Source organism: Polyodon spathula, chromosome 7 (genome assembly GCF_017654505.1).
Source record: "Polyodon spathula isolate WHYD16114869_AA chromosome 7, ASM1765450v1, whole genome shotgun sequence".
Taxonomy (NCBI): domain Eukaryota; kingdom Metazoa; phylum Chordata; class Actinopteri; order Acipenseriformes; family Polyodontidae; genus Polyodon; species Polyodon spathula.
In genome coordinates this window covers 29,998,987-30,024,781 of record NC_054540.1, presented here as the reverse complement: position 1 = coordinate 30,024,781, position 25,795 = coordinate 29,998,987, and the positions used below count along the sequence as shown (strand labels likewise).

Here is a 25,795-nt window from a genome sequence, read left to right as displayed (position 1 = left end):
TGATTGTCTTTGGGAATAAGTAAAAGAAAAGCAATAGGCAAGTGTATGTTAATAAACTAGAATAATAAAGAAACACAAACTAACGTTAATAAACTGTCAAAATAAATTAACACAACATCCCTACACATATTAAAAAATGCAGCTGCAGCTCTATATTAATTTTGAATATCAGTACAGCAGCAATATTCAAGACACGCACAAAATTATTTAACAGAATGGTGAAGCAACTTACCAGAACAGGAAACCCAAATTGCTCGGCGACATGTCTGATTCAGGGTTTTTTTTTTTTTCAAGAGCTCAAACAATTTCTAACTTTTTGTAGAAAGAGGAACAGCGCTGTGTCTTGCCGCTTGTTTACATGCCATTCTGTGGAGCGACAAAGTGCACTCGTGGAAATCAGAATGCACAACGAGTCAATGATATGATGGCAGTTCTTAAAAGACTGAATAAACTAATCAGTGTGCCTTTTGGAAAGACTGAATAAACCATTTAAGTTTGATGATGATGAGTTATCAGGTTACCAAACGGTACTGTATCTGTTGTGAACGAATCACTGCAGGTGCCAAGAAGTTGTTCTTTTAAACAAAGTTCCTGTTCTTTTAGCCAGATCATCTACAATGGGGGGGGGGGGGGGGGGGGGTTGCGTAATGCAGTTTCTCCATAAGGGTGTTCTCTTAGGAGGTGTTCCTATACGGGGAGACTACTGTACTATCAAAGTGTCAAATCGCCTGTCTGGCTCATCAGGAATTAAACTGACTTGCAACAGGGGGATACTGCTTTCATATGCAGTCAAACAAGTTTATTATTACTTCAAAGAGACTGCATCTAAATGGTTACAATAAGTGGAGTTGATTTTGTCAGTTCACCAGTAACCTTGTAAAATAAGCAGAAGAGGTGTGTGCTTGTTTTGCTGTGAAACTCAAATGTAGTGCTAGATATTGCATTGATTACAATAGTTATAAAAATGTATTTGCAATATACAGACTACTGTACATGAATAACCGATTGTAATAATTAAAAAATAAGAAAGCATTAAACTTACACATTGCAGTGTGCTGTATGCTATTTTATCAAACTTTATATTCAGAATGTTTCAGTACTGTACAGCCACTTGCATTGTAAAAATTCCCAATTGTTTTTGTTTATGCTTTTGGAAGAGAGTACTGTACTTAATTGAGCGAGAGCTGTGCTGATTTCCAAATGACTGGATTAAAAATGTACGCATGTCTAAGGAGTTGTATATGCATCTTTCATTTACTGAGACATTTCCTGGAGTGCCAAAACATACAGATAAGATGTTCGGTATCTGTGGAAAAACGAATTGCTGTCGCACTGCGGCGTTTGGGGATACAAATTGTCCCATATTGTTTTATTTAAGTTGCAAAACCATATATATATATATATATATATATATATATATATATATATATATATATATATATATATATATATATATATATATATGTTTATCACACGGAGATGTCTGATAAATAATGACATCATTAGTTGCGCAAATATCCACTGAGCACCAACTGTGGTTGTGTTAGTTCAGTTGTAATACACACACACAGTTAGTGTGCATTAACTAACCGAACTGAATTAACAACCGAACTCGCTACTTGTTCTGAGCAGGATTAACTAATGTGGTTGTCGTTGCCCTTTGTAACCGAACTGTGTGTGTATACAAACCGTATTAAGAGCAAAAGGTGAACTCCCAACCGTATTTAGCCTGTGTGTGTACAAAGCCCATGTAACTGAATGCCAAATGCTGCCCTTGATTTCCATAGACACTGCTCAGAAACCAGATGTTGTGAAATGGTAGGGGAGCAGGACAAGTGTTACAGTACAGTACAAATGAGAGCAGTGTTTTTTAATGAGACGTTGTGTCTTGCAGACGGAACCCACTCCATTTCCACTTCATCACGGACTCCATCGCCCAGCAGATCCTCGCCTCCCTCTTCCACACTTGGATGGTTCCAGCTGTGCGAGTCGACTTCTATGATGCGGATGAACTCAAGGTAATGAAAGGGGTTGCTAAAGGGGTGTCCAAACGGTTTTCAAAGGGGGCCCTATCTTACATAGATTTATTCATTCCCTGAAGGACGGGCGCTGAGCTGAAATCTTATAACAAAAATTTATTTTCATTTTAAAACATTATATCTGGTACTTCTCTAGGTTAAATAAATCTCTGTTTGCAAGCCATGCTTTCTAGACGGTCTTGGACTTCCAGGGTTATTTCACCAGGAGGGTGAAATTGTTCCCACCCCTTCACTGGCTTCTTTCCTGTCCAATAACCAATCAGTTGCTTCCTCTGTTGACTGATTCTTTCAGCCAGTCACATGCTCAGAATATACTGCTGAGGTAATATCTAAGCTTCCTTTAACCTAAAGTAGTACCAGATGTCATGTTTTAAATTAAATTAAATCGCAATGGTGGGAAAGCTCTCCGATTGGCTGACAGGATATATGTAAGTGACAATCACTTATAGCAAATTGAGCATGCTTCCGGAACTACTGTCCACTGCCTGCTCACCTGCTGAAATAGAAACATATCACTCCACAAACCTAACAAAAACTTGATGGCTTAAAGTACTGAGGTTTCACTCCATGAAGGGAGCTCTGACTTTGCTTTCTGAATGTAGTCCTTACTTGGGAGTGTCTTATTGTTATTATCCTTCAGCTCCTCACTTCACAAAGCGTACCATCAGCAATAGTTTAAGCCTTGGTATTGCTTTCTGAATACCAGCTAAAACCAGTTTTCTTCATCTGTGGTCCAAGTCATTCCTCCTTTGACAGTTTGCCAGCAACTTCCCCACAACTCTGTTCAAACACATTATTACTCTCCACATGGAAAGATAAATGACTTCATGTTTATCAAAATGCTTACCATGCCATTTCCTTTGCCCCTGTCCAGTCGGAGGTGTCGTGGATTCCCAACAAGCACTACTCTGGAATCTACGGTCTCATGAAGCTGGTGCTGACTAAAACTCTGCCATCTGCTCTTGAACGAGTCATTGTGTTGGACACTGACATCACTTTCGCCACCGACATCGCTGAGCTGTGGGCTGTCTTCCACAAGTTCAAAGGTAAGACCATCCAGCAGGGTAGGAGTATTAGTTCAGTTAGTTAGTGTTAGTTCAAGTTTACTAAATGAATGATATTCGCTGTAATTATTTTATATTTGGAAGTAAAACCCAAATGAGGTCACTCTTGCAAAACTCATCCAACTTATGTACAAACAAACAAGAAACATTTAAAAATAAATCCAGTAAACTCTTGCTGCAGGAATGGAAAGTAGCTTCACATGGTTTATTTTTTAATATACATTTCTCTTACCGTATGGTGTTTGCAGTCATTCTCAGTGGTTCAGGGTTCTCTTACTTTAATATTGAGTTGGGAAATGTAAAACAGCAAAAAAAAAAAAAAAAAACATTTTTAATTTTAGATAGAGGATTGGAGTTACTTTTAAAAAGGAATATGTTACAGTTGCAAGTTACTTGAACAAAAAAGTTACTAGTTACAATAACTTATTAATTTTAAAAAAATCTAACGTTACAGTTACAAGTAGTTACTTCTCAGGCACAGTTTATATTCTACAGAGGGTTTTTTTCAGTTTAGTTAGGCTACAGCTTGAAATATTCTTTGAAGATCAAGCTGTCCAACCCACTTGTTCCCTCCTCTGACTGCGTTGTCTAGCAAAATTATATGAAAAGCGCATGTATGTGATATGTAAGGTTTACTTTTTGTTTTTCAAATGTAATCTGTTGCCACATTTCTGAAAAAGCAACCATTGTACAGATTACGGTAACGCGTTATAGTTTTTGCATTACTCCACAACACTGTAATTAAACAAGTTTTCTGTATAAAAACACCTGTAAAAAAACAAGATAATGAAACAAGACAACAGAGCCTTTACCTCTGCTCAGGTCACAAGTAAAATTGTAGTCATCATCTCAAAACCACTACGCAATTTGATAAAATTGACATTCTCTGCTTGCGAGACTCCCAGGATTGAATTGCAGGGTGTGTGTTCAGGTCATAATTGAGGTGTGAGGAGAATGAATCACTATGTCTGACTGGAGCCAGCACAATTGTTCCTCATATTACAGTGAGGAATACATACATGAGAGCTGTTCAGGGCCTCAGTGCTGTGCTGTAGCAGTGAGGATGGAGTGTATCGGCTTTCATAGGGTGCACCAGTCTGAGGATGAGGGGAGGAAAAGCACAGTATGAACTCAGGAAGATTTATTAACCTTACCAGCCAGCAGGGAAATATTAAATGCCAGGGCATTGGCAGAATCTTAATTAGCTATAAATCTGTAAGTAGTATCTATTGCCAGCTTTTTGTCTTCTTCACTCCTCCATTGGAAACTCCCCATGAGGCATGAATGTGATAGCAGCTGGGAGAAAAGGGAGGGAGAGAGAGACCAGAGTAGCTTTGGGTTCACCCTCGGTCTGCTGCATGTCAGGGTCTGCTGTCGTCTTAGGAAGGGGTTCTGGTTAATCCCTGACTTCTAAGACTTGCTTGGCCATGCCCCCAGCCACTGTCCTTCCTGGATTTCTTTTTGCTCTGGGCCTCTGATCTGAGCTGAAGGGATGTAGACCTATCATGTAAAATACATGTGTTCTTAAAAAAAAAAAAAAAAAAGTATTTATTTCACAACTGTACATTAGAGACCTATATAATGAATGGATGTGCATGGCTGAGAAAATGTATGGAACTATTTTAATGGCTACAATCAAGTGTCACTGCTTTGAACAGGTGGGTCACAATAATCTCACAGTAGGTTGAATTACATTTTGCAACACATATCCATTCAATGCCTTTGATAGCCAAACTAGTGAGCTTTCAGAAATCAGACCAAAATAGGTCAGATCTTATTCTGATACCCTCAAGAGTAAGCTAAGGATTTATTATTAAGGAATTATTATTAGATTAATGGTTCTGAAGCTGAAAAAGTAAAAGTAAAGAAAAACTGGCATCGACTCTACACAAAAAATCATTGGGATAGCTGATATGTAATAGGAATTAATTTTGGCAAGTTTTCTAGTGTATTTTTTATATAATTATGGGTGGGCACAGTGCTTTAAATCATGGCTCCTCTCAGCTGAGCCCTAATACATTTGGCAATCAGCCCCCACACACTGTCACTGTGCTCCACTGGTAAGAGTTTTACCGGTATATTTTAAATTAAGGGGTGGGGACAATTTCACCCTCTAGATGAGTTAACCCAAGAGGTACAAGACAGTCTAAAAGCATGGTTACATAAAGATTTATTTTGCGTAGTACCAGATACCATGTTTTAAAAACCTCATATTTAGACCTTTTGTAATGAATTGATGTTCATTATGAAGAAAAATGATTGAACTATTTTGTTTGCTGCAATTACTTTAATGCTAAGTTGAACTGTATACATCTGGATTTCCACTATCCCTATAACACAGGTATCATCTGAAACAAGCAGGTAGCAGATTCACTGAAGGGTGTTTGCAAAAGGGGCTTTGTTGAAATGTGGAAGATGTGAATTGATTTTTTGTTTTGTTTTTCTGGTTATAAATTGCCCATGTTTGAGAGAAGGGATAAGGCTCAATTCGATTAACTGCGAGCACCTTTGTCATGAAAATTGAGGGCAGCGAGGTTGCATATCATTTAAAAAATCCCATTTCGAATGCAGTGAGAAGGTGCAGTTTGTTAAATGTGGAACGAGCTGAGATGATTAGACCGAGGGCACTGCACTGTGCCTCACTGTAGGATGCGAGGCAGATTTCTGTAAATATTCCATTATTAAAACAGGCACCTTCAGCTCTGCGGGCAATCTTTTCAAACTAGCATCACCAGGCAGCAGCCAGGTAAGAAAGTCGGGTTCCAGGCTTTACTTACTTTGCAGTTTTTATACATATCTGGGATAAGGATATATTTGATGCACACTTTAGTGTCTTACATATATCTAAGCTTATGATGAAACTTGCTTTCTGTTTAATATGCATAGAAACCTTCATCCACCAATCAGGAAGCTGCATACAAGGACACTATCACACTTTAGTTGACCATGGAGCCTTCAGACAGAACATATCACTAACCCCTACTCATACGGAATGTGGTACAAGTGCATATTGACCCAAAAAAAATACTTGAACAGTTTTTTATTAACCAAACACAGTTTTGGACAGATAGACAGACAGACAGATAAAGGTAAATAGTGTATTTAGCAAGTTTCAACACAGTTAAAGGATAAAGGGTTCTGTCAACAGGGGATAATGGTTGTGAGATTGGTTGAGCGATTCACAGGCAACACCCTGTGCTTAATAAAATTATTTTACAAGTCACATGTTATGTATAGTATAAAAATATATATATTCCTGTGAAAGTAGTTTTTGAGAGGTTAGTAAAGATGAGAACACTGGACAGACTCAGGAATCAGGAATTTAAGGTTTTTTTTTTACATTTTTTTTTTTATGCAGGGCCAAGTGGCATTTACATGTTCCTCGAAGACTCCTTAAAACCGTATTTATCTTATCTGAAATCTTCTCCCCTGGTTAACAGTGCAGTTTTTTTTTTTTTTATCTCTTGGTACTCACCTTGCGTTTTCAGTTTCTGCAAACATATGTATGAGTCCTTCTTCCCTGCCATGAGCTCCCAGAATGCTTCCAGAAAATAGCATTGTAGTGGTTCAAGCGCAAACACCAAACCTGGACCGACCACTGGCTCAAATTGAGAGTGGGATAACAAACTAGATGAAACTAGTCTGTTTGACGCAGAGCCCCTGCAGTTGTCAGATGTAAAAATAGACTTGACACCAGCTGAATTCATGAGAAGGGAACTAAATTAAATGAAACAGGTTTGTTTGGTCACAATTCACGTGTCCACGCAGGTTTTAGGGTACCTGCAATACAGCATTTCAGGTGACTGTGTACTATGTATTCTAGAAGAGTTAAGGATTGGAAATTAACATTATAGATTTTGGAGCATGACATAAAAAATTATATGATTTTGTAGAAATAGGTAATTAGGTGCCAAATGATAAAATGTATCACCTGTGAAGATGGGACAGCCATGGTAACTATAAACTGCATTTCAGTTGCAATTGGGAAGCTTGAAGCTACTCATCTCTCCCCATTTCCCAGTCATTGTATCTGTTCGTCAATGGAGTTTAAAGAGACAAATGACTGTAAATAGTGTGAAAAACCCTTTGTGTTATTAGCTCTGTGTTGCTCTGTATTATAGCAGTGAAACAAAAAAAAAGTGCTCTCTTCTGTATGCTAATTAAAATACCTTGGGATTTGGATGTTGGAATTGAAAATCACCTTGAAATTTAGATCTTAGATTATCTGTTAATTATTAACGGTGGAGTACAGCGCAGTCAGCCCCTCGAAGATCATTAATCTTCTGGCAGGAACTGTCTGTTCAAGACTGCGAGCCTGCACTTAATCACCAGCAAAGAGAGACAGGGACTCGACAGCTAGGCAACCAGGGGAGAGTGTCAGGAAAGTTCAGAGGGGGTGGAGGGGTGCTATTTAGTGAGGTATTTAGGCAGTCATTTTATTAGGATTGAGCCAGGGAGTCATTTGAAATGGAACTACAGTAAGGGCCCCCGTTTAAAGAGATCACATTCTTAACACTAATTTGAAGGGAAAACTTTGCTGGGTGTTGAGTTATGGATTCTAGCTAGTTTTAGTGGAGTTAAGATTGTTGTATTTTAAAGTAATTTTAATTGAACTACAGCAGGGGCTACACTATTACATTGTTAAAACTAGAGAAGTTTTTTTTTTGTTATTTATTATTATTATTATTATTATTATTATTATTATTATTATTATTATTATTATTATTATTATGTTTAGCTGTTTTAGATATACATTAGGCAACATTCACTATGTGTGTTAGCCTACAGCCAGTCATATTAGTGCTTATTGTAAACAATACTGACAAACAGGATACAAAGGTGCCAGCAACAGACATGGGAAAGTGATCAGTTTTACTAGTTTCCTGCCTGGTTTTATTGATGCTTTCAGCATCACGTTTTAAGATGCTGTTGTTGACACCTGAGACTCAAACCCTGCTGGATTGGATAAACAAGTATCTGGAGAGTCTTTACTTCATAGACTCTTCAAATAGAGTAATTGAAATGTAATCCCTGCATAGCTTCAGATTGGGTGGGTCATTTTAGATAAACAGGGAAAGTTTGAGAAGTCATTGATTAAGTTGTAATTGTGGCTAGTCTATCTTTTAAACTGATTGTTTCAGTCAAACTAAACCAAAGTTGGTCAAAGTGTTGCCCATCATATTGTGTAGATCATACAAGTCGAGGAAGACAGTTCCATAATAAGTTCATGATTGTTAGCCCATTTATACAAAAGTACGTGCTACATATTTTCCAATTGTCATTTGCCTGGCATCCTAGAAGGCCCTATGTTGAGGCCTATAAGAAGTAACATTATACAATTTTGTCACAGGAAGGAGCAGTTTATTAAATGGTTGTTCTGAGTAGTTTCTTGTTTTACTATTACAGTTGTTTTATTCCCCTCTGGAAATGGGCTGCTGCTTTTTCATTTTTAATTTAAACCCCAAATTGAGAAGATTTTAGAAAATGAGCTCACTCTCAAAATAGTAAGTTGCTGTGAACTTGTTTCAGAAAACTGTGATACCAATTGGACATTCAACCATATTAAAGGTTAATGCAGTATGCTATCCTAAAATATAGTAAATACATGGTCAATGACAGAAGTATGGTAAAACATTATAAAAACCATGGTTAACTGTTGTAAAAGCTGGGGGAAACTGTTAGAAACTACATAATTACTGTGAAAACCAAACAAAGCCTTGGTAATGTTATCATGACATTGACCTTTTCAGGTAGGATTATATATAACAGGCATATTTACTTGGTCATATTCTAATTATCAGTATAGTCTTTTGATATCTAATGGCTGATAGCTTATGCTTCCATGGTTGGTTGCTCAGGCTGCAATTGCAGGACTGACTATCTCGACTTAGATTTCTTCACTCACCAGATCCTGTCTTCATAAGTGAGGGAATAATTACATCTTTATTGCTCACATGTTAACAAGGCTGCATCAGTTTGTCCAAAAACTATTGTCAAATGGGGCCTTATGGCATTTGGAAAAGGTCTGTGTTCATTCATGAATTAAATTAACTGGAAAGCATCAACTCTACTGCCTAGTAATCCAGTTTTAGTCTTTGGCAGTCTAGTTGAAAAGACACGGCGGTCTATTTTAATTATTTAAAAATGTGTTTAAAAAATACTTCAATAGATTGTGGAACAAATATTTAAAGTGGCCCTGATCCTGAATGACACTACAGCAAATTTTACAGTGAAAATATTTTCTTTAACCATCTTGACCAACTTCTCAACCAACACCAGGTCCTGTGAACCAGTTTGACTAACTGAAAACCAGCAAAACACCAGCTCTGATCAGCGTACACCAGTACAGATCTACCAATAGCTCATATTATAGAAGCTGTGTTTTAGTACAGAATTGCAATTTACTGTCTCTGTGTTGCTTTGAAGATCATTTGGTAAGGTTAGAAGTTTTTTTTTTTTTTTTTTTTTTTTTTATCACAGACATAGGAAATTAACTCAGCCAAAAAACTTGGGACAATACATCAGTTAAAGGTAATCGCTGGAAACGACCTTTCAACTCCCTTCTCAATTAAAAGACAGTTCCCAGTAATTGTCACCTTGAGAGTGAAGCTGAGAAGTTGTTTTTAAATTATTTAAAGGCTGTCTGCCCTGGGTTGCCTGGATTAGGGGGCAGTCGTTAATCTTCTTTGCAGTTTTCATTAAAACAACTGTCCACCCCGCCACCGTCCACCCCCCTTCCTGTCCTCCCCCCTCTCCTCTCGCCTTGATCTCTCTCCCTTCCTCCTTGGTATTTATCCTTGTCCAACACTTTTTATTTCCCTCCATTAACAAAATTGTACTTTTATAGAGTGGCTTTCTTGTCATCACATGTGTAATAATAGAATAAGCAAAGCATTGTTTGTGTACATTTCTGTTTATTTTATTACAACCCCTGTAAGTAAACTATGGCCCTCTGGATTAGGAGGCTAAGTATCCCATTAATGGTGTTACTGGATTCAAAACGTCTGCAAGGACAATCTTTGGTAAAAGGTTAAATATAAATGAACTGTTGCATGTTTAGTTTATAAAATAAAAAATGCAGTGCAATGTATGCAAAAGCTCAGGTTTTTACATTTTAGGCATGTGATATTAGATATATTGTATTCCTTCAAATTGAAGAACTTTTTAAACCATTTTTTGCTTCTCAAAAATAGCCTGTGTCTTACATTCGGGTACAGTATATTAAAATCAGCAACAAAAAATGTGACTACCCGAGTACACAAACTGCAACGTGACTGACTGAAGAGAAAAGACAACAAAGACGTCACTGCCCGAATACACAAGCAGATCTCGAATCAGCCATGACATACAGGCAGCTGTTTTCAAAGAAGTGTCATTAGCTTCCTGAGAAATTCAAAGATAAGCTTTTACAATTTCAGAGTTTCTACCAAAAACAGTACCAGCTTGGACAGATCGGAAATGCTGATCAGACCCACCTATATTTTGACATGCCAAGCAATACCACAGTTCACAAATTGGGAGAAAAACAGGTGTGAGTAATCACAACTGGAAACAAGAAGCAACACATAACTGTAATACCCTGTGTGATAGCAGACGGCCGCAGATTGCCTCCATATGTGCAATTGAGGTTGTATCTTTGTAAATGCATATTTATTTGATGTTTTAAGGAAACTTTGTAAGAAAATTTGAAGGAATACGGTATTAATTTTACATCCAGGAGCTTGACCAGAAATATTTCGACTTCTTAATGTCTTCAATGAAGTGTCATTGAGAAACACTTCTAGTCGAAATGTTTGTCTAAGAACTTTAGAAGCTTCTTTTAGTATTACATATATTTTTATAGCAGCATACTGTACCAACTAATTGTTATTAGTTCCTCAAAGCAAATGCAGTTGGTTCCAAAACCACAGGCAGAAGTTTGATTTACAATTGTTACACCATAACGAGAATAGGTTTAATGTTTTTAAACCGGGATGAGTTGGACCAAACTGACCTAAGTGTGTTCTTTCATTGGGCTGGATGATTAACCCTGAACATTTCATCCAAGTCCAAGATGACGACGACCACAAGGTTTCTGGTTGGTGGCAAATCTATTTATAAACACCAAAATAGTTTAGCTGTGTAAAAGCCTTATGAATAGTGCCATTGTTTTCCTCCCAATGTGATAAGGTTAAGGTGCAAAGGTAGCTTGGTGGTCAAATATATCAAATAAAAAATAAACCCAAGCATATTGCTAGCATGGTGACCAGGACAGAGGAAACAGGCACTCCTTGAGCCCCCTTTTGAACTGGGGATCTCTCCCAGCTTCTGCTTTATGTATTTGTTCAGGTTCAATTGGAAATCAATTATCCAATTTATCCTGACCATATTGTAACAGGGTTTTGGCTCATGGGTGGGGCATTTTAAGCCTATCCCTGCCAAAAATCAGGCTGTACTCCTGGAGAAACAGGCAACAATCCCCCAAGACACTTACAGGCATCTTGTGGAGACTAGTCCACACCAGCTTCAGGCAAAGGTGGGGCATATTTTTTGTTAGATGTGTGGGAGTGAGGAGAACTAATTAAGTGGACAGTGAGAGTATAAGTGAATAAATACTTTATTAAGATGGCTGTTGATTTATAAGCATCAGGTAAAAAATACAATCTCAGTACTGTAGGTGTTTCCTGTAAATTATTGTTCTGACAAAAACATAAAATGTTTTGTATGTGAGGTCCCTATACTGTATTGGCAAAATTGCATCATCACCTTGTGGAATGTTTAGACTCTACAGACACACAGACTGTACCTCTCTAATTGATGGGTCATTCATGTGCAGCCCTGTGCCTTATGCAGGGCAGCAGTACGCTAACACATTATGTGATCAAGATCACATTGTGTGGGATTGCAGCCCATTCTATATGAGGGAGTCTCCAGAAGTGGGTTTACTGGACCGATTTCGCAGGAATCTGTGGAGGATAGCCCACATGTTCTCAGCGAGGTCCATATCCGGTGATTAGAAGAGTTGTAGTGCTCTGACTATTTCTTTGTGATGCACAGGCAGTGTGATCTGGGGCGCCATCTTCCATACAATACTGCCCTCTTTGGACAGGTGACCATTGGCAAGCAGAAGTCCCTCTTGGAGAATGTTGATGTATTGGGTAGAAGTTGCAGACTACCAGCTGTGACTGTCCACTGACCATGCAATGGATACCAGGATTGCTGATCTCGTCCTACCAGTGTGTTAGAGCATTGCTGAGCTGCATGAGGCAAAGAGCTGCACCACAACACTTTAACCCCACTGTGGCAGGGCTGAGGCCTGCCCCTGTAAATAGTATGGGTTGCTTTGGGGTTTCTAAATAAAATATGGTTTTGGGTTGGGTTGTAAATAATATTATGGGATGGGTATTACTATTACTGAGATGACAGAATGTCTGTTGGTCCCCATTGCTACCCCACTGGCTACACCATTGGGAATAGATAACACTCACGTATACATTATTTACTGTACTTGAATACTCAAATAATTGTATTGAAATTTTAACCATAATCTTTCCTACTACTGTTGATATAGAAACTTAATATTTTTGGTGCCACTCTATATCCTCAAACTCCTTTTTGTTCAGCACTTTGAACAGAGATTCCGTTCTTTACTGGGCTGCACTGTCAACACAAAGTAAGTTTTGGCATTTCCTTCTAAAATTATTGCCAAGACCTCTGACTATATGAGCCCAGTTTTCTCATGTCTATCTTTTTTAGGGATTGTAGAAACGATTCACTGAGGTTTATTATGATTATTGCTCTTTATTAATACCTTTCAGAAAATATCAGAAAATAGTAGAGCATATCAGAGAATAGTAGATGACCATGTGATGAAGTTCCTGTCATAGCAAATCAGTGACAGCAGTTTGTGTGACTTTATTTCCTCTCAGGCCAGCAGGTGTTGGGAGTGGTGGAGAACCAGAGTGACTGGTACCTGGGAAACCTGTGGAAGAATCATCGACCATGGCCAGCGCTGGGCCGGGGCTTCAACACGGGTGAGTACCAATGCCTCGCATTTAACAGAGAGGAAGACCACCCATCTTCACGTCCTCTTGCACAGCTACAATTTAACTTTGCTCCTTTGAAAACATAGCTATGTTATTGTAAGGACATTTGTAAATTAACACAGTATCAAAGGAATTTGTTTAACAATGTATTTGTAGCGACAGTTAAAAGAAGCTCCCACTGCTGTCTGTGCTCACTGGTTTCCTTGACTACACTGTTTTGCCAAGTGAATTTTTTTTTTTTTTTCCTCTTCTCTGTGAAGGGCATTGCGACAGGATTGAATAACACTGTCTCTATTTGAAGCCAGACCCAACCGTGGCACTGAAAATAACATATTTGTATTCTGTTGATTTTTCTTTGCCTATTTTTCTTGACTCCCCACCTGATTAGATAGCCAATGTTTTAATTAAACTAATCCACACGGAAAACAGGTGTATAAAGACTGCAATCAGTCTTTGTTACAGGGAGGACTGGAGCATAAAACCTGTAGAGGAGCTCCAGTAAGTTGCTATTTTAAAGTAACTAAGCATTTTGTTTGTTTAAAACCCAGAAGAGGTAGAGGCTTCTCTTGTCTCTCGTTTAATTTTTTATTTCATTTTCCTTAGAAATGCGTAATTTCTGCAGTGAATTCTGGGATTGTTTTCCTGGGCAACATGTAATCTCTGATTAAACTTAACAAATAAATAGGCATCCCAGTTTCCACAGTGGTAGTTCTTGAGTTGGGTTTAAGGAAAGGTCACGTATACATGAAGAATCAGTTGTATTTGATAGCTTTGCAACACACTTTTTTCAGTTTTTGGCATTGGAACGGCAGTACGGCAATTCAAATATCCGTGCCCATGATGAAAGGAAACATGGCTTCCAATTGGCTTTTAAAACACTCAATGCAGAAGTTAATTGCCACTGATTAGTACTCAATTGTAAAGGTGATGGAACGTCAGCTTTTCGTGTTTGGAAATCAACACATTAATGAATGGATTTATTTAATACCTGCTGACAAAGTGAGTTACTCGGAAAATACTAGCATCAGTACAACCCAAGAATTAAGCAGTCAACAGAAAAGACGTTTGTGTCTGCTTAAGTCAGGTAGCTGCTTAGTAAGGTGCTGTCACAGATAAGCTTTGTGGTGACATCAGACCAGGAAGTAGACAGTCAGTCCTGGGGTATGGAAGCGCTAATGCATATGTTTAATAATAAACAGAAAACAAAACATTTACTTATACCCAAAACAAAATGGCACGGTGGCCAAAACAGACAGAGACACCACCAACCAAGTAACTTGCTGGTTTATAGCTAGCACGAGTAACAATAGTTTGGATTCTTACTTTTCATTTCTCTCTGAATACCCACATCGTTCAGCCAAAGCTTTGGGTTTTTATACAGATGACTATCTCCAGATTAGCAGTTAATTAATCAACTGAATACCAAAACATTTTGTTTCCACCACCCTGACAAGTGGCAAGTTACTGTGTATACCTAAATATACGCGGACCTCACATTTTACTGCATTTACTGAACAGCTGTTCTATATATGGCTGTCTGCACCATGTCTCGGTTTCAGCCGGGCGTTTTATGCAAGAGCAACATTCCAGCAGAATATAAGTGCGTCTCCTGCTTGGGTACTGAATGCACAAAAAATGCTTTGAGGAACCACGATTTTTGCGGCTCTTGCCCTGTTTTCCATGCGAATGCTGGGAAGCAGTCTTGCTTGCCTGAGTCCTTTACACTGGCACAGCAGCCTCATACACCAGGACATACCTTTGGATCTGCGGTAGACAAGATGCTGCAGTGCTGTCACCATGCGCGGGAATCCACAAAGCAGCTGGTGCATTTGCTTCCCAAGCGACCACCCCCAGTGCTGAAATCAGCAGCAAACTGGTGCCCTCGGCTCCAGCAGCCTCAAAGGCTGGCAGAGCTGGCTGTGCCTGCTGCCAAAAGTGGTGTTCAGAACCGACCCACAGCTGCTCGACGCGGAGGCTACAATAGGTCAAACCAACCTCAGCCAAACAACAAGCTGTGCAGCAGCCCTAGGAGTTTGCTGTCACAGGCCCAGAGCTATGGCTATGGTATGTTCTCTGCTGTATCCCTCTTAACAATGTGTGTATCTAGATGGTGCTGACAGACCAGCCCCCTCACATGCTGTCTGCTCCTTTGTTGCAGGTGTCATCCTGCTGCTGCTGGACCGGCTGCGCAAACTCAAATGGGAGCAGATGTGGAGACTGACAGCTGAGAGAGAGTTGATGAGCATGTTGTCCACCTCGCTGGCGGATCAGGTCTGTGATGGGAGGGCATTGCGGGGGCAGCAGCACATTGTCAACACCCAACTAGCGTGCCCATAACATCATGCCAGCTTTTTTAATTAGATATTATCAGCTCAAGGACAAGGGTCTATAAGATGAGTTTTGCTTACAAGTGACAGCCAAAAATGAAGTGTTTTACCTTATGGAACAAACTGTGTAGGCCCACTTGTGCTATTTAGCTCATTGTCAGTTCATTTTTTCGACCCGTTTTTTAATGTGAGCTCCACCTTTTAAACCACTTCAGTATTCAGAACGTTGTTGAGCGTTATGAGAAGTATTAAAAGAGGATATTGATTTAAAGATGACATTCAAATTAAAAGTAGGAACATTTTGATGCCTATATATACGATACGGTACACATGGGAGAAAAAATAGGAATGTGCTTAATTCTGCAAATATACCATATGTTAGTTCAGTTAAATGCTACCCACCAGACACGATGCGACAAGCGAAACTGTGTAGCGGTGCTACAATATGAATAGAACCTATACTATTGATAAGTATATTTCACACCACAGGCGACACCAGAGGCACAGGAACGACTCGAAATAAATAGAATTGAATCCTGTTTTTTTTTTTTTTTTTATCTGTCGCTCGACAACAAGGGAATTGACCAATCAGAGAACAGCTTCAATGCATGTCCATCAGGGTGAAGCAGTATCCAAAATGACAGAGGAGAAAATAATACTTGCCTTGGAAAAATACCCAGAGCTTTATGACAAAGGTCATCGGAATTATAAAGATTACGGATTCGAAAGACAAGAGTCTATTTTAAGGAACTGGATAAGCCTGGTGTGTGATTTTATTGCCATATATGTTGAAACCATCAGAGAAGACCCTCATAATTTCCACATTATTGTGTCAAATGTGTACTGGTCTTGATCATAGTTTTGTCAATAGCAATTTTTAATAGTACAGATCTGGCAGTTTTCAAACCTGTTACATCGCCTCTGTGTCACTTCTGGTGTGTGGTGATGTCGCTACAAATGTATCTTGTCGCCCAATGAGAAATCTCAACGCATCTGGTGTGTGGTAGCCATTTTATAAACCCCTGTCCTTTAAATTTTTAAGTGTAAATTATCTAGTAAGTGGGGTAATATTAAACGTAATAATAATAATAAAAAAAAATAAAAATAACAATAATAATAATTGTTTACTCCCATTTTATAAAACTGGAACCAAACAACTAGGAGTTTGATTTGAACAACCTATTTATTGATTTTTACAGCATTTAGAAGTACCCGTGAATCCACCTTAGTTGCATCAATGTCTTGTTTTCAGGTGTAATTCCAGGATAACCACATATAGGTGGTTGATGCAATACAGGGTGATTCCCCAGTGCTGTAAAATGCTCTAAAAAATTTGCCAGTGGGGTATCGGTTGATCAAATCAACCCCTAATAGAATTCAAGCTCTCAAGTATGTTTTGAATGGAAGTCCTTGTTATGCACCTCTTGGTGACATGCTGCCTAGAAGAATTTATAATGTGTAAGAGAAGACCCAGTATGTGTGTAACAGAACAATGGTGTTCTAGAACCCTTTACGTGAGTAAATGCCCTCAAGTAGTATATTGTAATCCAGATATGTGTTCCCCAGGATATCTTTAACGCAGTGTTCAAGCAGAATCCCTTCCTGGTGTATCAGCTGCCCTGCTTCTGGAACGTGCAGCTCTCTGACCACACCCGCTCAGAGAAGTGCTACAAGGACGTTTCGGACCTCAAGGTCAGTGTCCACTCACTCACCCACTCTATTTGTGTATTCGTTTGAATTGTGGTGCCTAAATTCTATTGCTCATGAAAGATGAGGGATGAACTCTCTACCAGGGTGCTTACTCGTAAAGCTCTAGACTTCATTTCATTCTCGTCCTTCAGTCTTCGGACAGTTTGTGACCTGCTGACTGTTCTCTGCAGGACTACATTAAAACACTTGATAAAGACAGTTTTATCTTTTAATAATTATTATTGTTGTTGTTGTTATTATCTTTAAGCGGCAGCATACATTTAAGTAGCAAAATATTACTTCAAAAGATTAGCTTTTTAAATTTCCTCATACACACTTTTTTTTTCACTTTATAATAGCATTGCTACTCTCATAACCTGTAGATTAGACCTGGTCTTTCATTAAGTTCCTGTCACAGCATCAGACATTATCCTTAAATAATAATAACAACAATATTAATGATGATGACCCTTGCAACAGCCTAGTGCAGACATGGTACAATTATTGAGCTTCCTGTACAGTTGTGCAATGATAGCGCCCCCAATTATACAAGATGCCAACTGGACTACCGTCTTGTCTCCTGTCAGCTGTCACCTACACTATTGGTTTTTGCTACATAATCTTTACCTGGCTTATTTGTAAATTGCTTGAGTGCTTCTTGCTGTTGCAATTGTCCAACTTGAGTTTATTACTATTTTTTTTATACCATGAATTTAAAAAATACATCTGTTGTTTGATGCTGCTTTTTTGGCCAATGATCTCTCACCTGGTTAACACTTTTTGGCCAATGATCTCTCTCTGGCTGTGCAGGTGATCCACTGGAACTCCCCTAAGAAGCTGCGCGTGAAGAACAAGCACGTGGAGTTCTTCAGGAACCTGTACCTCACCTTCCTGGAATACGATGGCAACCTCCTGCGCAGGGAACTCTTCGGCTGCCCCAGCGAGGCAGACCACAACAGCGAGAATGTAGGCAGTGCTGCCGCTGACTGCCCAGGGCACATAGTAGGGCTGAGGGGTAGAAAGATTGAGCTGGAATCACCATTCAAGTGGTTGAAGCTAACAAAATAATTCGAACATTTCTTCAGTGCATTTCCATTAGGTCTCAAAGGTGCCATTTTGAAGCCCATTGTTAACTACAGCCAATTGTACCGTCCTGCTAGTGTGAACCAACAGCGGTCGCTTAACCTCTAATGTCTATGACTTTTAAATGATATTTTTTATTTATTTTTTTTTATATTGAAAAGCCATTGAAACGTGTTTAACATGATAGTAGCTCTATCTGTCTTGGTCATTGTCTACATAGGAGAAAAAACATGTAAAGTGGGCATTTTGACCTCTAGAGACATTTCTCACAAGAGTTACTCAATATTTGACATGCTCACAACATCCACCCTGCCATTTTCTCAATCACATGTAGCATCACAAATGGAAGAAACTGCAGAATTTGCTCCACTTTACAGGTGAACCATAGGCGCTTCATATTTTTAATCAGAATATCTTAATATCACAGGCAGTGTGCTCCAGTGGTTAAAGTCCAGGGTTTGTAACCAGAAGGTCAAAATCCCACCGGTACCACTGACTGACTCACTGTGTGACCCTGAGCAAGTGACTTAACCTCCTTGTGCTCCATCCTGAGGATGAGATGTTAAATCAGCATCCTATTGTAAGCGACTCTGCATATAATGCACAGTTCACAGTCTACCGCTGTAAAGCGCTTTGGAAAGGCGCTATATAAAGATATTATAAAGTGCAGTAGCTAGAGCTGACAGTGAGAAGCAGTGTGGTCTTGTGGTTACAGCTGAGAACTGGAGTACAGTGGTGGTCTACTATTTACAACCACATGTATTACAGTGAACTAATCATTTTGAAGATGGGATGCCAGTTGTGGTTGTCAGTCTGCTTCTCAGTGATTAATAGAATTGCTTACTGAGATCAACATTTAAAAAAAAAATAAAATAAATAGAACCTATGGAACAGACGGCAACTTAAATTTGATGTTGTAGCTGTACCTCTTCACAAGGGGAAACATCACTGCACCATGCCCTTACAACAAGCTGCTTGCAAGATGGCAGAAAAAGTTGTCAGAATGTTGCCTTATGTTTCATGTACAGAACAATGATACAGTAGCTCTGCTGCTGTGGTACTGACTGTTCTTTGTAATGATGATGGATTTGGAGACTTGTTTTCTCTGTGCTCAGCTCCAGAAGAAGCTATCCGAGCTGGATGAGGATGACCCCTGTTACGAGTTCCGCAGAGAGCGATTCACTGTCCACCGCACCCACCTCTACTTCCTGCACTATGAGCTTGAACCCGCCTTCGACAGCACTGACGTCACGCTGGTGGCCCAGCTGTCCATGGACAGGTAAATTCATTGAGATTTTCCTGTGTGAAAAATCCCTTCATCTCCTTTGCAAGGGCGTCGCAGAGTGACACCACAGCAACACACACAGGGCAAGATCATGTTTCCACCAAAAAAAACAAACACCAATTAGAATTTTGAAAACAGCTGTAAATTCTAAGTAAGATCTGTTGCAGTATAAGTCGAAAGTGATGAAAACCATGTTGTATAGCAACATTTTCTATATGTGGGAACCACAATTTTATTTTGTAATTCAGGAAGTTGCAACTTTGGTAAGTCTAATTGGGGAAAACAGAATGTATTTTAGCTAGCGGCAAAAAGCAAATAACTGTAAGGTTGAAATGCCCCACAGGCGAACAGGATTTATTTACATATTGTGAACACAGACAGAACATACAGGAACCCTACGTGATGCTACCAGCAATTGTAGTTCCCATGGGCCATACGGCCTGGCTGGCATACAAGACAGTAAAACACTGTACAAAAGCTACACATGGGCGGTCCTATTTATTCACCTCACTCTCTACAATCCCTTAACTAATCTTCAACACTCAATCATATACAAACCCGTACTCCCACTACTCGCCTGGCCGTCGTCAGTTTAATTTTCTTTACTTTCTGATCCTGGGTCATTCTCATGGCGATCAGAGGATTACAGCAAGGTCTTTAGGTCTCTTTGTCTGGACAGTCTTCAGCCCATCAGCTCCTGCCCTGCCACAGCAGGTATATTAATTATTTTAAGTTTAAAGTAAGTATGCATTAATATTAATTAGAAAATACTTTGTTTTATATAAGCAGGGTGTTTTAATAAGGAAGTAATCTTCCAAGATTGCTGAACAGAAAAAGTAACTGAACTACTGATTGATCAGAGATAGGATCCCTGTATCCAATGCATCGAATGCTTTTTACTTTTGCACTTTTAGAGAAATACGCTTTTGTATAAATCAATATCTGCATTCCAGAAATAGTGATGAATAACTGAATGAAAATTGGATAAGTAGTATGTATCCCCTACATTAGTCAATAAAATGTACTTAAGTTAATTAAATTAGTATCATAGTAAAGTGTATTAAAATAGAATCTAACATAACGCTCGCTAAATAATGTTAATAGCAAGTTGCATGACAATTGGATAGGCAGTTTGCAGATGTATGGGAGAATGGAAGTGTGACATATATACAGCCACCTCCACGATACCCTTGTCACTGTGGATCTTGTACTGTGGGGGATAATAGAAAATTGGTCACTCTTAATGAAATGTCTTGAGTTATTTCATCTGTTTTCCTTTGTGAAATAGCGATCTGCAGTAATACGCTTTGAGTATCAGGCCCATACAGTAGGTAAGATAGTGCTAAAAAGCAATGAGTGTTTAAGGATGCAACAAATTATAGAACACATTTTCTGTTGCACTCATATGGTAATATATCATTATGACAGATCAGGCTGTTCAGAGACATCTGTTTGTAGTAGCAAAGAGTTAATCTGGCATTCCCCGCAGGGTGACTCATCAATTAACACATTATGGCGCCAGGGTTTCTGTATAAAGAAGGCAGAGGGAAAACAAAGAGAGGGAGTGTACAATACCAGGAAAACACTTCTGTGCTGGCTAGATGCTGGAACCCAAGGACAAATATGATCTAAAAATATCTAGCTTTTTCCTGGTTGGGCTATTTGATTTTTGTTTTAGGGGAAAAAAACGTGTTTTGTCGTATACAGTCAGCACTCAGATATCAGTTACCCAGATACATGTCAGTCAAATTTTACAGCCTTGTATTAAGAATAAAATCAGTCCCCATTTTAATTATATATATACACACACACACACACACACACACACACACACACACACACACACACACACACAGTGCCTATAGAAAGTCTACACCCCCTTTCAAATTTTTCACCTTTTGTTGCCTTATAGCCTGGAATTAAACCACAACTACCCCACAACTTCCAAGTGAAAAAAATATTCTAGAAATTTGTAGAAAGTTAATTAAAAATAAAAACTGAAATAGCTTGGTTGGGTAAGTGTCCACCCCCCTTGCAGTAGCAATCCTAAATTAGTTCAGGTATAACCAATCACCTTCAAAAAATCACATGCCAAGTTAAGTGGCCTCCACCTGTGTTAAATTGTAGTGATTCACATGATTTCAGGATAAATTCAGCAGTTCCTGTAGATTTCTTCTGCTGGGTAGTGCATTTCAAAGCAAAGACTCAACCATGAGCACGTAGGTGCTTTCAAAGGAACTCTGGGACAAAGTTGTTGAAAAGCACAGATCAGGGAATGGGTATAAAGAAATATTAAAGGCCTTGAATATCCCTTGGAGCACAGTCAAGACAATTATTAAGAAGTGAAAGGTGTACGGCACCATCAAGACCCTGCCTGATCAGAGAGGCTACAAAGAGGCCAATGGCAACATTGCAAGAGCTAAAGACTTTCATGGACAAGACTGGTCAAAGTGTGCACGTGACAACAATATCCCAAACACTCCACAAATCTGGCCTGTGTGGTAGGCTGGCAAGAAGGAAGCCATTACTCAAGAAAGCCCACCTTGAATCCCGTTTGAAGTGTGCACAAAAACATTCTGTAGCCATGTGGCAAAAAGTTTTGTGGTCTGACGAAACTAAAATGGAACTTTTTGGCCTAAATGCAAAGTGTTGTGTTTGGCGCAAACCCAACACAGTGCATCACCCAAAGAACACCATCCCTACTGTGAAGCATGGTGGTGGCAGCATCATGTTTTGGGGATGTTTCTCATCGGCAGGGACTGAGGCACTTGTCAGGATAGAAGGGGGGAAAATGAATGGAGCAAAGTACAGAGAAGTCCTTGAGAAAAACCTGCTGCCCTCTGCAAGAAAGCTGAAACTAGGAAGGAAGTTCATCTTTCAGCATGACAAGGAACCAAAGCACACAGCCAAAGCTACACTGGAATGGCTAATGAACAAAAAGGTAAATGTCCTTAAGTGGCTCAGTCAGAGCCCCGACCTAAATCCAATCAAAAATTTGTGGCATGACTTGAAGATTGCTGTCCATCATCGCTCCCCAAGGAACTTGACAGAGCTTGAACAGTTTTGTAAAGAAGAATGGTCAAATATAAAAAGTTGATCGTGACCTATCCCAACAATCACAGCTGTAATTGCTGCCAAAGGTGCTTCCACCAAGTATTAACTCAGGGGGGTGGAGACTTATCCAGTTGTGATCTATCAGTTTTGTATTTTTAATATACAATTTTTTTTCTCAATAAAAACTTTTTTTGAAGTGGAAGCCTACTTGTTTTAAAACATAGTCCTTTCAGATATGTATTTTTGATAGTGTCCGTTTTTCAGGGAACACAAAAAAGATACAAGGGTTGGAATGGGCCAAAATGAAAAAATCAAATATGTGTCACACGCATTTAACCACTGAAGTCAAAATGCTATAGTCGGTTATGTGAGTGCTGACTGTATGTTGCTGGTGGCCACGATGCATACCAGAGAAAGAATAGTTCATATTGGATTTATTTATTTATTTATTTTTACAATTGTATATTCTACATGTAGTATTTATTGTATTTCCCGCTTTTGTATTATATTTTAATCGCTTATATATGAGGGAACAGCTTAAAGTAAGATGATCAATGAAGTGTTAAAGTGTATGCTAGTTCAATGTTACACTTATTTTCAGTTGGTTAAGGCTGCTATGTCAGATTTAAGGAATAATAATGCACATTTAATTAATCTGAAAGACTCTTGAAGTAGCCCTCTTTTTGCCCTTAATTTCAACTCTCATTATCCCTGGTTCACTGACAACTGAAAGGCGCCTTGCATACTTCCATGTGGCTCAACTCACTAAAGTTGAACTGCCTTAGAAATTTTGGGTTTTCCAATTTAAATTACTCAGAAGTTTTAAAGAAAGTATAGAAAGTCTGTACCCCCTTGAACTTTTTTCACTTTTTGTTGTGTCAGTGCCTCAGAGTTTCATGCATTTAAATGAGGAACTGAAAGATCATAATTGGATACGTCTCTAACCCCCTGAGTTAATACTTGGTGGAAGCAAAACGATTTTCACTTATTTAAAGGAAAGTTAGCTTGAAATTAAAAATCTTACTGTTTTTATGATGTTAGTGTTTTTTTGTAAAACTGTGTTTTTTATTTTTAAATGTTGGTAAATTTGCATGTCATTTTGCAGTTTTCCCATGGTTATACCAAGTATTTACCATAGTTTCCCATGCTTTGCATTTTTTGTACTTTACCATACCTCTCTGTGCTGTACAGTGCTTACCTATGCTTCCTCATGCTTTCACTGTGCTTTATTACAATTTGCTATGATTTTACTAGGGGACACTCTTATAAGGGTATATTTTTAGTTGCCTGCCATGTAATATGTGACTGTCTTTATAGAAGTACTGCAAGACCTAGTGATCTGCTTTTGGCACCACACTGCAGTCCTTTGGCTGATCTAGCTCAAATGATATCTATGGCAGGGAACTGGAACTGAAGAGAACCCAAACTCCCAGTAAAATCCCTTCAAAACATGAAAAAATCACAATATTTGACTAATTGAAATCAATTGCTAACACCATAAGAAGGTGAGAAAATGGAAATAAACAAGTTTGAAGCTACATATTTAATAGTTAAAAACTTGCATTTCTGTTTTCTGGTTTGGTTCTTTTAGATGTAACTGAGCTTGAGGATACCAATTATAACCATGAATTAGCAGAAGCATGACTATTTGGCATAAAGTGGCATGGTGACAATCAGGTTTCAACAGGGGGGAGAGAGCTTGTGTTTCCACAACTGAATTTACCTCCAGGGAGATGTAAACAGACTTGATCTGCTTTCTTTCTGATAAAGCAGAGACCCATGAAGGTTGTCACAAACAGACACCAACACATTCTATTTTAGTGTAAAATTGAACATGATGGTGGGACTTATGCATCTGTAATGTGTAATCACTCTTAGTTCTCCATTGTCTCGCTACCATTCATTGTCTCTTCTGATGACTTAAAACGCCCCTTTTTAATCATTTGTGTTTAGATCAGTGGTAGACACCAATATCTTCCGTAGTGTTTGTTGGCTGCAACGTTTTTAGGTCACTTTAAAAATACTGCCCTTCTTCTTTAACCTTTTGACTGCCACACAAATATAATATTTTTGTACCTAATGTGCCATGGTAAAAAGCACTTTTACATAATTCTAGAACATCTTTGTTGAAGCATTTTACAAAAGCAAACAACAAATTGTTAATATAATCTGAGAAATCCCTTTGGTGCAGTGAAAGATTCAGAAATCTATGTTTTCAGAAACAGAATTTTCAAATCCTGATCACGTACACATATGTAATTACTGCATTTTATTTTAAGAGATGATTTCGTGGCTCACCTGGTAGAAGCACGTCCGTGCGGTATACAGGGTGAGTCATACAGCGCAGGTTCGCATCCCGGCTCTGAAGTGACCTGTCTTCGATGGGGACTCCTACGGGAGAGTCGCATTGGCTCTAGCGCTCCGGTGGGTTAAGGAGGTAAAACCGGCAGGGACTGTTTCTCCTCATCACGCTGCAGCAAACCCTGCTGGCCAGGCACCCCTTGAGCTCAAAAGCAGACACCTGCAGAGCTGGCCTTTATCCTCTAGAGGCCGGTAGCTCGCTGACATCCGCTCTCGAGAGCCTGGGTGTAAAAGAGGGCACTGGCTCTGTATGCGATTGTAGGACACCCACTGAACCTCGATGTCCCCTGAGCTGTGTGGGGAATTGCTGTGGTGAGGGGAAATTCTAAATTGGGTAGAAAATCTGGGGTAAAAACTAATTGCACACACAATAGATGATTTCTAATATGTGTTTTATGCATGACTAATGGTTATACTTAATATTATAGGTATATTCTTAAGTGGATGGCTGGAAAGTAGTCCTCAGACAAACCATTGTAGATTCTGTATTTTAAACCAGGCTGCTGAAGACATCTCATAATGGGATCCCAGGAGGCCACATGCGGTTTTTAAAGAAACCGCACTTGTTTTTGTAGGTGCACACTGTTACAACTTTTGTGTTTAACAGTATGTATAACCTCTCTGCATTGGGACACCTTAGAATTGTGCTTACTTTTAAAGACAAAAATAAACCAAAGAGACCCACAGGCACTGTTAAAGATTTTTCACAAAGTGCCCTCAGTATCTCTCGCAGGGGAAGAAATCAGTTAGTTATTCAGTGTATTTGGTGCTAGGGATATATGGGGTCTCTTTTTCCATACATTTGTCCATCTATGTTTTGCATGTCTGGAAAAGCACCTATTAAATTGTCTAGAAATATGGTGTTACA

General features: G+C 39.0%; 1 protein-coding gene across 2 annotated transcripts in view; it reads left to right on the top strand.

Annotated features, from left to right (window-relative positions):
- LOC121318500 (LARGE xylosyl- and glucuronyltransferase 1) overlaps positions 1–25,795 on the top strand; it is an 82,329-nt gene that overhangs the window by 50,356 nt on the left and 6,178 nt on the right. For both annotated transcript variants that reach the window (XM_041255233.1, XM_041255232.1), the window contains exons 5-11: positions 1,895–2,018; positions 2,914–3,085; positions 13,012–13,116; positions 15,287–15,399; positions 17,022–17,147; positions 17,955–18,110; positions 19,343–19,506. In XM_041255233.1, coding sequence (XP_041111167.1) covers positions 1,895–2,018; positions 2,914–3,085; positions 13,012–13,116; positions 15,287–15,399; positions 17,022–17,147; positions 17,955–18,110; positions 19,343–19,506 — 960 coding nt within the window. The remainder of the gene's footprint in view (positions 1–1,894; positions 2,019–2,913; positions 3,086–13,011; positions 13,117–15,286; positions 15,400–17,021; positions 17,148–17,954; positions 18,111–19,342; positions 19,507–25,795) is intronic.